General features: G+C 38.2%; 1 protein-coding gene across 1 annotated transcript in view; it reads left to right on the top strand.

Moving 5' to 3' along the window:
• LOC126195634 (odorant receptor Or2-like) overlaps nucleotides 1-5168 on the top strand; it is a 79051-nt gene extending 73883 nt beyond the window's left edge. Inside the window, exon 6 of the mRNA XM_049934258.1 lies at nucleotides 4893-5168. Within this exon, the coding sequence (XP_049790215.1) occupies nucleotides 4893-4955 (63 nt within the window). The 3' untranslated portion in view covers nucleotides 4956-5168. The remainder of the gene's footprint in view (nucleotides 1-4892) is intronic.
• Nucleotides 5169-13892: the final 8724 nt, after the last annotated feature.

Raw genomic sequence — 13892 nt, 5'->3', positions numbered from 1 at the left:
GACAGCAGCGCCACTATGTTGAATACTGCGTTTCGTGCAGCCACTGGACGTCGTGTTACGAGTCAAATTGTGCGCAATACGCTGCATGATACGCAGCTTCACTTCCTACGTCCATGGCGAGGTCCATCGTTGCAACCACGACACCATGCTGCGCGGTAGAGATGGGCCCAACAACATGCCGAATGGACTGCTCAGGATTGGCATCACGTTCTCTTCACCGATGAATGTCGCATTTGTCTTCAACCAGACAATAGTCAGAGACATGTTTGGAGACAACCTGGTCAGGCTGAACGCCTTAGACACACTGTCCAGTGAATGCACCAAGGTGGAGGTTCCCTGCTGTTTTGGGTTGGCATTATGTACGGCCGAAGTACGCCTCTGGTGGTCATGGAAGGCACTGTAACGGCTGTACGATACGTGAATTCCATTCTCCGACCGATAGTGTAACCATATCGGCAGCATATTGGCGAGGCATTCGTCTTCATGGACGACAATTCGCGCTTCCATCGTGCATATCTTCTGAGTGACTTTGTTGTGGGTTGGCAGGAGAGCCAACACCGTGATTATTAGAGGAAGCCGAAAGGCACGCGTTTTAGCTCACGCAGGCTGGCGTGAGGTATGATTCAGTATCAATTGTAACTGGTAATGGCGCCTTGCTAGGTCGTAGCAAATGACGTAGCTAAAGGCTTTGCTAACTATCGTCTCGGAAAATGAGAGCGTATTTTGTCAGTGAACCATCGCTAGCAAAGTCGGTTGTACCACTGGAGCGAGTGCTAGGAAGTCTCTCTAGACCTGCCGTGTGGCGGCGCTCGGTCTGCAATCACGATAGTGGCGACACGCGGGTCCGACCTATACTAACGGACCGCGGCCGATTTAAAGGCTACCACCTAGCAAGTGTGGTGTCTGGCGGTGACACCACAGACTTCCTTCAGGATAACTACATCTTTCGGCTAGAGTGGCCTGGATGTTCTCCAGACATGAATCCTATCGAACATCCCTGGGATAGATTGGAGAGGGCTGTTTATGGACGACATGACCCAGCAATCATTCTGAGGATCTACGCCGAATCGCCGTTGAGAAGTAGCAATCTGGAACAACAATGGGTTGATAAACTTGTGGACAGTATGCCACGACGAATACAGGCATGCATCAATGCAAGAGGACGAGCTACTCGTTATTAGAGGGACCAGTGTGTACAGCAATCTGGACCACTACCTCTGAAGGTGTCGCTGTATGGTGGTTCAACATGCAATGTGTGGTTTTCATGAGCAACAGAAATGGCGGAAATGAGGTTTAGGTTTATCTCTAATCCAATTTTCTGTACAGGTTCCGGAAGTCACGGAACCGAGGTGATGCAAAACTTTTTGATGTGTGTATCTTCAGTGACAAATAGGTTGTTTGTTTAATTACTTTTGTTCTGTATTCATGATAATTTTGTATGTTCAGTTAGTGGCTGTTTACTATTGAATGTAATTATTCCGTGACTGAGTGTACAATAATCTGTAAGCCTCTCTCAACTTAGCGACAATACAGTTTTATGCCACCACTGTTATTTACTTTCTTCCATTGTAAATAAGTGTAACTAGTTTTAGATAAGCGTTTGTGATTTTATTAATAGTAAATTGGAACCGCGAGATTCGTTCCCTTAGCTCTTACACATTAATTTATAGATGGCAGTGTGTATTCGGTAGCTACGTTTCTAATGATTAATGATAGTGCTATGAGATCTTAATTACCGCTCATGATTATTTTTACTAATTACTTTGAAATGTTTAATTATTTAAGTAAAAGTCATTGCGTCAAATGACAATGCACTTCGATGTAAGCACTGTCCCTTGTTCTCTCGTTATTGTGCATTGTTTTATTGTTCGTATCTGTTTTTAGCTGTTTCGATTTATTGTGCTGCGGTTTTTGTTTATTATCATTCTGTACTTTTATATTATAATTGTAAGTTAAGAGCAACTATTTTATTAGTTGTCAAAGTATAACTGAAACTACCCAGTTTTATTATTTTAGCATTCCGAGTGTTCAGTGAGAACGCGTTTTCTTCCAGTCGCGTCTATTCATTGTTCGTGCTCACTTTGTGTGAACGCTTTGACCATATTTTGCTATTTTGTGTGCAGTTACTTCGTAATTTGTGTAACAAGGTACTCACTGTTTCATCCGTATACGTCAGAGCCACCTTGCGTAAAATAATGCATCTGGTTCTTTATTGTACAGGCATGTGGTGAATTCAGCATTGATTCATTTAAATTTGTTAGCGATGCACAATCACAATTACAGGTTCTCTGTTGTACTTCCCATTTTATGTATACCAAGTCGTACACTGATATCAACCAAGTGATAATATAGTTTTGTGTAATCACTGGTGTATGATCTCTTCCAATTTAAACAACTGTTGCTAATTTAACAGAGCTCACTTGTAATTTTATTGACAACTTACGGTAACCAACCATTTAACTACTTTGGCTCATATAAGAAAATCTATTGTAAGTGCGCAATTAATGACTCTTGATCGTTCTGTGAGCTCAGTATTAACGTTCGTAACACATTTTACGCAATTATTTGGAGAGTGTATTTTAAAGTTCTTAATATACTTCATAGGTCTCAAATGATGAGGTAGTTTGTGTCAGCACTGTCACATGTTCCCTTGTTATTGTGTATAATTCTGCAGATAAATCGGTTCGTTTTTTTTCCATAGTTCGGACTAATTGTGAACTTTTCAATACTAAAACTGTATTTCAGATTTTGCCATTGCTTGTAACGGTAATGATAAGCACATTTTACTGTCATCCTCGACAGAAGCGAAATTCTATGTTATACATGTTTGTCGTTGAACGGCCTTGTCTGGCACCTTTACTGTACGCAGCATGCTGTGTGTGATCGCCATACTTTCACCAGGCGGTCGATGTAATGCTTATTATCCATGTTTTTGAATTTGATCTTTAACATTATCTTGACTACTAGGCAATTGGTGGCATGACTTCATCACAACTCAATGATGATTTAGTATAATGCTCTAAGCAGTGTGCGTTGCGTGTTTTGTTCGCTGAGATGTAGTGGGTTATTCTAATATCCTATGTTGTTTAAATGCAGTCAACCTGAAGATGTGCAAAGAACAAAATCGGTCGTAACACAATAAATGTGTAATAATACAACTGAAGTGTTTCTCATCAATCATTATCATTTAATAATCAGTCTTGTATTAAATACGAGGTATTATCATTTCTCCCATACGGAATAGACGTGTATCGGAATACTTTTTTTCCTCAGTATAACAATAGACTCCTGAAAATTTTAATATATTTATTGCTGTGTGTAGAGTTGGCAGCGTGAGTTCCTGTGAAACGTTATATGATGTGGAACTGACATTTAATTATTATGTGATTTATATTAGACCGTCGTGATTCGTAATTTCTGTTTTAAATTCTGATATTCGCTACTGTCACATGCGTTGCTTCTTCTTTATCACCTAACTTAACTGGTAACAATTTACTTGTTCCGATAATTTCTGCAATATCAGTAACCCCAGTCGCCGGTCCTATAATATTAGCTTCTAATAATGATTTAGAAGACAGTGAAATCGACCGTCTGCTCAACATGTCTAAAAGTCCGCAGCTCGTGGTCGTGCGGTAGCGTTCTCGCTTCCCACGCCCGGGTTCCCGGGTTCGATTCCCGGCGGGGTCAGGGATTTTCTCTGCCTCGTGATGACTGGGTGTTGTGTGATGTCCTTAGGTTAGTTAGGTTTAAGTAGTTCTAAGTTCTAGGGGACTGATGACCATAGATGTTAAGTCCCATAATGCTCAGAGCCATTTGAACCATTTGAACATGTCTAAAATGTTAAATCCTTGAAACATAAACGAGAAATTTAAAGAAGTTAGTTACAAGGGTGGCTACAGAATGACGGTGAATGCTGTAAAGAACATCGTATCTTTTATGTAGATAATTTGAGGGCCGCGTTTGCAGCACTTAGCTGGCCAGAATAAAGTGAAAAGCATTCTGACGTGACTCTTACAGAGACACGCAAGGTACTCATAACACTGATATTAAAAAAACTATCATCTTCAGATACTTACAACATTACAAATGACTATGAACTTATTTATTGGTAAACGGTGATCTTGTTGTTGTTTTTAGTCCAAAGACAAGTTTGATGCAGCTCTGCATGCAACTCTATCCTGTCCAAGCCTATTCATCTCCGATTAATTACTGCTACCTACATTCTTCTGATAGTGCTTAGTGTATTCATCTCTTGGTCTCCCTCTATACAAATTTAAACCTCCATGCTCTCTTCAAGTACTAAATTGGTGATCCCTTGATGCCCCAGAACGTTTCCTACCAACCGACCTCTTCTTCTAGCCAAGTTGTGTCACAAAGTTCTCTTTGTCCCAATTATGTTCAGTACATCCTCATTAGTAGCGTGATCTCCCCATCTAATCTTCAGCATTCTTCTGTAGCACCATATTTCAAAATCTTGTATTCTCTTATTGTCTAGACTGTTTATCGTCCTTGTTTCTCTTGCATACTTTGCTGCACTACATGCAAATACTTTCAGAGAAGACTTTCTGGCACTTAAATCTATACAACAAATTTCTGTTCTTCAGAAACGCTTTGAATGTTGTGGCCAGTCTACGCTTGAAAACGCTTTAAATGTAATAATATTTTGCCACAAGATGTGACGTTCGTTGAATAGTTAATACGAGCAACAGTAAGGAAACTAAACTTACCTTTGTCATTCCGTAATGCGTTAAACATTTATAATCTAATGCGAAAGGCTGTATCAGGTGTGGTGTTACATACAGTCGATGTGTAATAATAAACTCGGGTATATTTCTTAACAAACATCTCAATACATGAGAAATCTGCTACCCATAATTTTTTTTCTTTTGCAGGTCGTCAATGTGTCTTACTCATTTTTCGCAATTCTACGAAATTTCAAGAATGAAGAGGAGTAGCGCACTTCTGATTGGAGCACTGCTTTCACGCTTTCTTAGATTACAGAAGTAGATTACATTAGTAGTTTTAAGGAACGCTATATTTTCCTTTCAGAAATCGTCACTTGCGTAATTTAATACCGTAAGTTAGTATAGCGGCAGAGAGTAATTCTTGAAACGTACATGCGAACAGCGTGCCCAATACGAAAAACAGTCTGGACTATCTGGACTATATACAGCCATAAACAGTACTATTCAATTCAGAAAATTTACTTTTGTCTGAGCAGAGGATTCATTAATAAGTTGAGTGACAAATGTACTAGGCATAGCTTCCTTCAACAAATAAAGTAGATTTTTGGCCTCTATCTTCCGACTTATTTTACCTATCACTGTAACTAACACATTTTTCGACCTAGGGAGCAGCGATTTGTCAGATTCGTAGGACTAATAACTCAGCACACCATTCGTTGAGAGCGATTTCTCATCAGAGAAAAAGAATTTTTTTAAACTAGATTCATCGCTGAACAGCTGTGCTTTGAGGTAGTCTATACGACGTCACATTCCTACAGCAAAACCACATCACCTGCAGTGATCCTCGGGCTTAATGTGATGCAGAAGTAGGATTAAGCATGCAACCACAGACCTTTATGCACAATTTCGCGCACTGTCAAACGGGGACCTTCCAGTAGCCTACTAGCTTGACTAATGGATTTAGGTGGGCTTCTAGAGAATGCTTCACGCACAAATTGCACAGTCTCTACAATCACATGCGTCTTACGATGTTTTCCAGTATTTGAAATCAAAGTCGCCGTTTCTCAAAGAGATCTGTTCCATAGGAAAATGGATTTACGTAAGGGAGGATCGACGTTCCCTTCTCTTCTCGCATGCCTCTGAACGCGTGTTACAGATTTTAACTTGCTTAAACATAGCACACATTGCATTTTTCTTTATTGCATCCACATGACTCAGGAGTACATCTGAGGCCAAACAAACATTTACGCACATACGATGCAGTGCTGTTCATGAAATGTCAAGGATCACATATTGAAGAGCGTCTCTATCGATTGTGTATTTACCCAACAACATTAAACGTCAAGTTCTTTCTTCATAAGCATTTATTTCTTTATACCTCTATCCTGCGTGCATTATACTTTACCGAGTGAGGTGGCTCAGTGGTTAGCACACTCTACTCGCATTCGTGAGGACGACGGTTCAAACCCGCGTCCGGCGATTCTGATTTGGGTTGCCTGTGATTTCTCTAAATCGCTTCTACAAATGTAGGGATGGTTCCTGTGAAAGCGCACGGCCGACTTCCTTCGACGTTCTTCCTTAATCCGATGAGGCCGATGACCTCGCTGTTTGGTCCCTTCCCCAATGTCAAGCAACCAACCTTGTAACCTCTCAACAAAAATATTCCGTAACCTCCCTACAGAAAAAATATAATTATTTATATCATTCACAGTCTGCGTAGCCCACTAACAGATAAATGAATTCCGTAACCCACCAATAATACAATGTGACTAACCTCTCAATTAAATTGCGACTCACTTATAACGTTTCAATAACTGACTGTGAATTTAAACTGGTAAATTTTGGACGTCAGCAGTGCTGCGTCATGGCCCTGAAAGATCATTCTGAATAAATTGAAAATTCTTATTTCAATAAGCTCGCCGGATAACGCATATATATATCTGCTCCTATAAGAAATTTTTCTGGCACAGCCCAGTGCAATATTGGCCGATAGATTTGTCATGTATAAAAAGTAACAACTGATTTTTCTTTGCAATAATCGGGATGACCATGGATTGGAGAAATTAGTAAATTCTTTAAATTGAAATGAATGATTGTCAAAAGTTAATTTTTTATGAGAAAGATTATTATTAAGAGATTTTTTAAACATTTACATGGGACTTGATATAAGAATACTACACATGCGCGAGGCTGCTTTTACCTTATACTACAATGTTCAGGCTCCGCCATCGCTCCACACGACCGGCACAGCCAACTCGATACACCAGACTGCTCGCTAGTACTACACAGTTCCTACCGCATACAATACTGCTCTCTGGTCTGAGATTCTCTTATACCTTACATATCGCAGGCAGCGCGTGAGTAATCCATCGAAATTACATCTGCTCGAGTGCGCTAGCAACAAATTCCTTAATCATGGACCTCTTACATAACCATCCACTAGGGGGGGGGGGGCAAAAATTTGGCAGCGATGGTGAGTCAATTGGACTTGCCATGAGCAACAAATTTTTCTATAATGTAATTAGTTACTAAGTCTACAGTCACAGAGTATATACATTATTGATAAGTGCAGAACATAATAAGAAATGAAATAGAGTGCACACGCACTGAGTACAGAACATATTAAGATATGACAAAATTACTACGCAATGAGTACAAAATATATTAACAAATGACATAAAGTGCACATGCACTGTATAAGTCTTCAGCATTTTTTACAAGAACTGACTACATTAACAAATGAAATAAAGTGCACACGTACTGTAAAAGTCTTTAGCATTGTACAAGTAGTGAATACATTAAGAAAAGAAATAAAGTCCACACGCACTATAAAAATCTTTAGCATATTTAGGACAACTGATCATATTAACAAATGAAATGAAGTGCACACGCACAGTATATGTCTTTATCATTTTACAAGAATTTAAACGCACTGTATAAGTCTTTACCATTTTACAAGAACTAGGAAAGGAATGGGAAGGATTGCATCATGGTTGTAGCACAGTAGGTTGCACGTAGCTGCACTGAAAGTTCATATATTTCTACAGAAGCACAACACCAAGTGAGACAATCTGAAGTTCTCTTCCCTGAAGTATTTATCAGTGTAGCCAAGACACCAAAATGTTATATTCATATTGTATGTTATCATTTTGATAGTACAATAGGTACACCAAACAGTAGGTCCATAATAACATCTCCATCGTTCAAGGTGGTGGACAGCTTGATATGTGGCACCACATTCTTGTAGAATCCATACTCTTACATCAACGTAGAATTAGTGCAAAAACCAAATTTAGTGCTCCATGATCATGAGGATGGACAGGACATACGGATATTGCAGTAATTGCTGGTAATTAGGTCAGAAGGTGAAGGGCATTAAATCTTATGCTAGTCATCATGCAGAATTACATTAGTGTATCAACCGATTTGAATAATTGTTGGCACTAATTGGCTAGTTACTAAGCATTTCTATGTATGTATGGAGTATTACAGAACAGTATTCATAAGTCATCTTATTACAGTAATTATTGGCATAGTATTTATGCATAAGTCATCTCATTACAGTAAGCAGTGGCATTCATTAATGCATATGTCATCTTGTTACAGTAATCAGTGGCATTCATTTGCCAGTTACTAAACATGTAGCAAGTATTGAGTATTACAAAACACTATTCATAACTCATCTGATTGCAGTAATTATTGGCACTCATTGGCCATTTACAAAGTATTCATATAGTTTTACGAAACATTATTCAGTATTATTCACAAGTCATCATTCGAAACAGGAGCTATTGAGTGTAGCATGAAGCTACTGGTGCTTATATATGATATGATGTAAGTGACATAAGACATATTTAAAATGTAAGACATTGGAACTATTACTCAAGGTCTGTAGTCCAATAATACATAGACATAATGGAATCAATACACAGAAAAATTTGCATTATATTTAAGACTAGAAATATATCTTAAACTGGTAGCAATATTTAGTTGTATACTGGTAATAGTTGGGATAGGTAATAATTTTTTTTTGTGCTAGCAATGCATTGCGTTGGGATCGATAATTGCTAGGGCATGAAAATATATGCTTTTGACTTATTGCTGGAAATAAGGATTAATAACGTCATTCGTCATGAGTCAGCCATAGCAAGGTTATGAAACAAGTACAGTATATGTGATCACATTCATAAATGACAGACACAACTGGGTAAGAAAATACAAGTATTAGAACAGGTTTCATAACTAAGTGTTTGTACCATATTAATATCATGAAAAGCTTCTCCTGGAACAAAAATTTCAAAATGGATTATTGTCCTGAAAGAAAAAAAATGTATATTATGCTGAAAAGTAGTAAACTTCGAATTAACAGGTAATGAAACGTGTACTTAATATGTATGTACTCTGGCTGTCTTTCCCAAAACATTCAATCATTATACTATGCGACATAAGACATACTGTCAAAAGGAACTGCAACAAATACTTAAATAACTACATAGCATCTCTTAACTAATAGTAAATATAGAAACGTCATCATTATCATCATCTGCAAAGAAAAACTTCATTTTTCATATTACCATAACTTCATCATTATCATCAGCTACAAAGAAAAACTTCATTATTCATATTACCATATTCTTCATATAACTATTCATCATCATTTATTGCCATCTGCAAAAAATAGACACTTCATTATTCATTATTCATGTTACCATTTACTTCATACAACTACTCATAGTATAGAGTTACTTACTTCTACCATATTTCATCACTAAAATTAACATGTGTAGTTCTGTCTGACAGCCTGCATCAATCGCCTCGTATTCTGAAAGAAAAATAATTAGTCAAGACTGCTATCATACGATGTGTATAGTATATTCTGGTTAATGCTTGTTAATTCTGATCCATTTACTCTTCATGACAAGATATTGCTTTTTCTTTCCTTCATTCTGATGGTAAAATTTCCATTTCATAGTAAACCACTGTGGTTGTTTAATTTATTTCTTTTTCACGGTATTGCTTTCTTATACTACAACGCTCAGGCACCGCCATTGCTCCCCACGACCGGCCCAGCCAACTTCACACACACGACTGCTCGCTAGTACTACACAGTTCCTACCGCATACACTGCTCTCTGGTCTGAGATTCTCTTATACCTTACATATCGCAGGCAGCGCGTGAGCAATCCATCAAAATTACATCTGCTCGAGTGCGCTAGCAACAAATTCCTTAATCAAGGACCTCTTACAACCTTGTACTGTCCTTACTTCGTGACGTGCCCGCAACGCCACCATGCGCCACTCAATCTCGCTTTGGGCAGTGGTCGTATGGTTGTCGCTCGTCAGTGAGGGTACTAAGAAAGAATGGACCAGGACGAGAATTTTCCGTAGCTTCTAAGTATAACAGGACAATATGTAATTTTGAAGTGCTGCAATTTAGTGAAAGTGCGAAAATATACATTTCAGGTCATCTAAGAAGTTTCAACAAAAGGAGACTAGACGATTACTTCAAATTGTGTTTTACGTTTATAACACTTTTAAATGTAACGTCTTCCAGCCGATGACGGTACGTCGAAACGAGTAGCAGCAGAATCAAGTGTTATACAGGAGAAACTTTTGGTGGCAAATAAAAAGCGGTTTTCATACAACGATACTAATACCGCAATTCGTACGTAAGGCTGATGACACTAGGATACGTTTTCGCTGGACGCCACAGTTTTCTAGTTATTCAAGAAATACGCGTTTGATGGTAATTTGTTTACTTTTTTTCTTTACGAAACTAGTCTACAAAACGCAAGTGGGCATATCTCAAGTGTAATCTTAATTATTAAATGACTTACTTCTAGTGCAGATACGGATAATAAACTCCACATCAAAAACATAACCCGACGTACGAAAGTCTTTGTTTCCCTTCTCGCCAACATGAGAAGCTCGATTAGGAATTACATTACGGGAATTAAAACTCTTCAACGCAGCAGCAACAGGAGGCGTACAGCCTTCCCTTACGATAGCTACTCCCAACCGGCCATCACCAGTACTAGGTGTATCATTATTACTAATACCAAAATCAAATACACATACTACAAAAGCAAAAGCGCCAAAATGAATTGAGGTTAAAAGGAGCTGACACGACGGAAGGTGGGAAATGAGTAGCAGTTACTGGTTCTCACACGAGTAACATATTCCAGTCACAATCATAGAAACAGTTTTACATCTTTTTTAAAGCAGACACTTGAGGTCAGGTATTGAGCTACATGGGTTGCCTGATGAGACACGTCTCCTGAAAGAGGTGCATGATTTGCAGACCGTTGACGGCGACTACATGAATCCGACCAGCAAGGATCGTAGTAAATCCTTTTCAGTTTCAGTAACACCCAAGTCGCCGGACATCGAATGCTAACAACTGCCGTCGTACAGGCATTCAGTGGTTACCTTACAGTGATGTTGCACCTCTATTGATAAATATCGAGCACAAAGTGTTCTATCCAATTTTTCTTTCGGTAGTACAGTGGTATACTTAGTATTAATACATGTTTCTAGCATTAGTAATTTCATCTCAGCCCAGTTCACTCATTAGCTTACAGTCATGATTTGCTTGCGTATAAAAGCTTAGAATAATAATTTTGCAATGGAACGCCTTTATTTATTACGAATCTTTGAACCATTCACTACATTTGCCTTGAGCTTAAAATAAATAAAAAAATTAACTTACATCTGAGTTACGATTAATGTCATTAACGAGACGTAAACCTCGTTTAGCGGTCAAACAATGTCACAACAGACAGGTTAAAAGATGCTGGTGCAGCTGAAGGTGGAAAATGGGTGCCAGTCATTAGTACAGGCTTGATGGGTACCACATAGAATCTCTACCAATAATTGCCACACGAGTAACTTCTCCAGTTGCCAATGTGCTCGCATGTCCACTTTCAGCAATACTGAGTTCAGCCAAATCTATTTTCTATTCGTATATCGTCTTATTTTATGTAAATAAATAATCACGCATCGTCTCCAAAGCTGGTCATTTACTTTATCCATTGGTCTTCCCAATAATAGCGACCTCAAAATTTGAACTGAATCTGCCTAACCGCAAGTTCTAAAAGAACAGACGACAACGTAAGTACGATTCCGTGATATTCGTGGATTTGACAGTCTACGAGTGTGGGGCTAAAAAAGCTACCAGTGCTTCTCAGAATGTAGCCCTATAGAGTTCGGTCAAAATGCTCCACTGCCTCTGAACAACGACATGAACATGCCCAACGGTGCATCAGTGGATTTAAGTGGCACAAAAAGTCCACACATGAACATACAGTACGCTGAGGTAGGCCAATAGATTAGTCATTTACACAAAGCAGCCTCTTACATGTTTCTGATGTTCTGTACAGAACAATTACACTCTTGTGTGACACTCGATGCGAGATGTAACAGAGAGTAATGGCTGTTACATGGTGCGTCATTTACCCAGTCACCCTTTAGTACAGCAAATCTATTGTGTGATGCACAACTACAGTTCTAACTTAAATCGGGAAGCTTCAAACATCAATCCTACACAATATGTACTTTCCAAGGAGAGAAAGTCTCAAGGGTCCTGCTACTTCAATCTTTTGACACAATTCCTTGCGGTGGCGCTCATCATAGCAGTCGCGATCTCACTGCTGTGAAAACTGTAGCCATCTGACTGTTGGAATGAACTAGCGCCACAAGCAGCGAGAAAGTATCTCTAATATCAACGTTTGTTTTAATGGTTTTTCTACTTAATTAACGAAATAGTTTTTACATTCTTGCGTTCCAAGCGTTAGTAAATCATCGGGAGGCATACATGATAGTGAAATAAATCTAAAAACAGCCAAATCTCATTGACTCAGTGCGAAAAGTTACAACCTATTCATGAAGAAATGCTGTCACATATGTTTATAATTCAGGGGAGGCTGTGGCCATGGAGCACTTTGCACACCAAATACACGGGCAAAGGAGAGAGAGCTCATGATTTTGTAACGCATGATATAAACATATCGCTCGCTCATGTCACTGCAGCATCTGCCCGTAATATTACCAAACCATGGACACATAAAGAGGTATTACTTTGCAGAATTAAAGAAATTAAGATGAATTGCAAATCTGTGAGCACAAAAAGTAGTAGGCCAACTGATATTTTCAGGAGGACAGATTTTCATGCCGTTCGATAGTATCTGTGCATTTTGATGTATTGATGATCACTTTTACAGGAACTTCATTCTTCCTTCCTTCATATTTGCATTTTGATGAAAAGAAAAATATACATATATAAAAATATATTTATTATGTAGAATGAATGGATGAAAATGGGGAAGAAATGGCTTTAAATATTTTTGTTATTTACTCTTTCAGTACGAACTTTGTTGTAGAACCTTTTTTTGGATAAATTATAATGTATTTAGAGCACAACAATAATTAAAATTACACACCTTTATAATTTCTCCTCTAATGGCGGCTAAAGACAGATACAGACAAAAAACGTCTACTCATGCATATAATGCTACGTCACAGGTTCCTCTCTCTCTCTCAGCTCTCGAGGAAGACGACAAAGAATGCACATTATGTAGTGCTATTTATACTATTGCTGATTATTAATATCTCTTTGTAATCTTACAACATTATTTTCCTCTGTGGCTATATTTTACATTTTTTCATCGCGGATATTAACATATTTCGTAATTACATTATGAGTATAGAAATATTACAATCATAAATACATCGAGAATATTATTACAGAAAATATCACAATAATAATCAACGCCCTTTATACAAAATTAAATAATATTTTTTGTTAAACAGTTACAGTACATACGAATTGCTTCATAACGGCGTACATAGTACAATTAAACGTAACTTCAGTTTATTAACAGTGTATGTGCTGCCAGGGAACGTTACAGTGCCCCCTCGCAGTATTTGGCAAAGAGTTTCTATGTTTTGACAAAATGGTGCCCGTAACGTTCTTTACAATTCTTTTTTTTTTTTTTTTTTTTTGGACGAAGGCAGACAGGAAATCTGGGCAAAACTGTGCCGGGGCCCAGCCATCCCAGTTGGTTCATGATTAATCTTGTCTCTTTAACAGTAATTGTTTTGAAATGATTTAGCAGTTTGTGATCAACGGTTACATAATATCACAGTCACATACCGTTCAACGAAAGTTTGTTGTGTGAGTTTAACAACTCGTAATTATCATCTTGCGATA

This window comes from Schistocerca nitens, chromosome 7 (genome assembly GCF_023898315.1).
Source record: "Schistocerca nitens isolate TAMUIC-IGC-003100 chromosome 7, iqSchNite1.1, whole genome shotgun sequence".
Taxonomy (NCBI): Eukaryota; Metazoa; Arthropoda; class Insecta; order Orthoptera; family Acrididae; genus Schistocerca; species Schistocerca nitens.
This window is presented reverse-complemented; position numbering and strand designations above follow the sequence as displayed.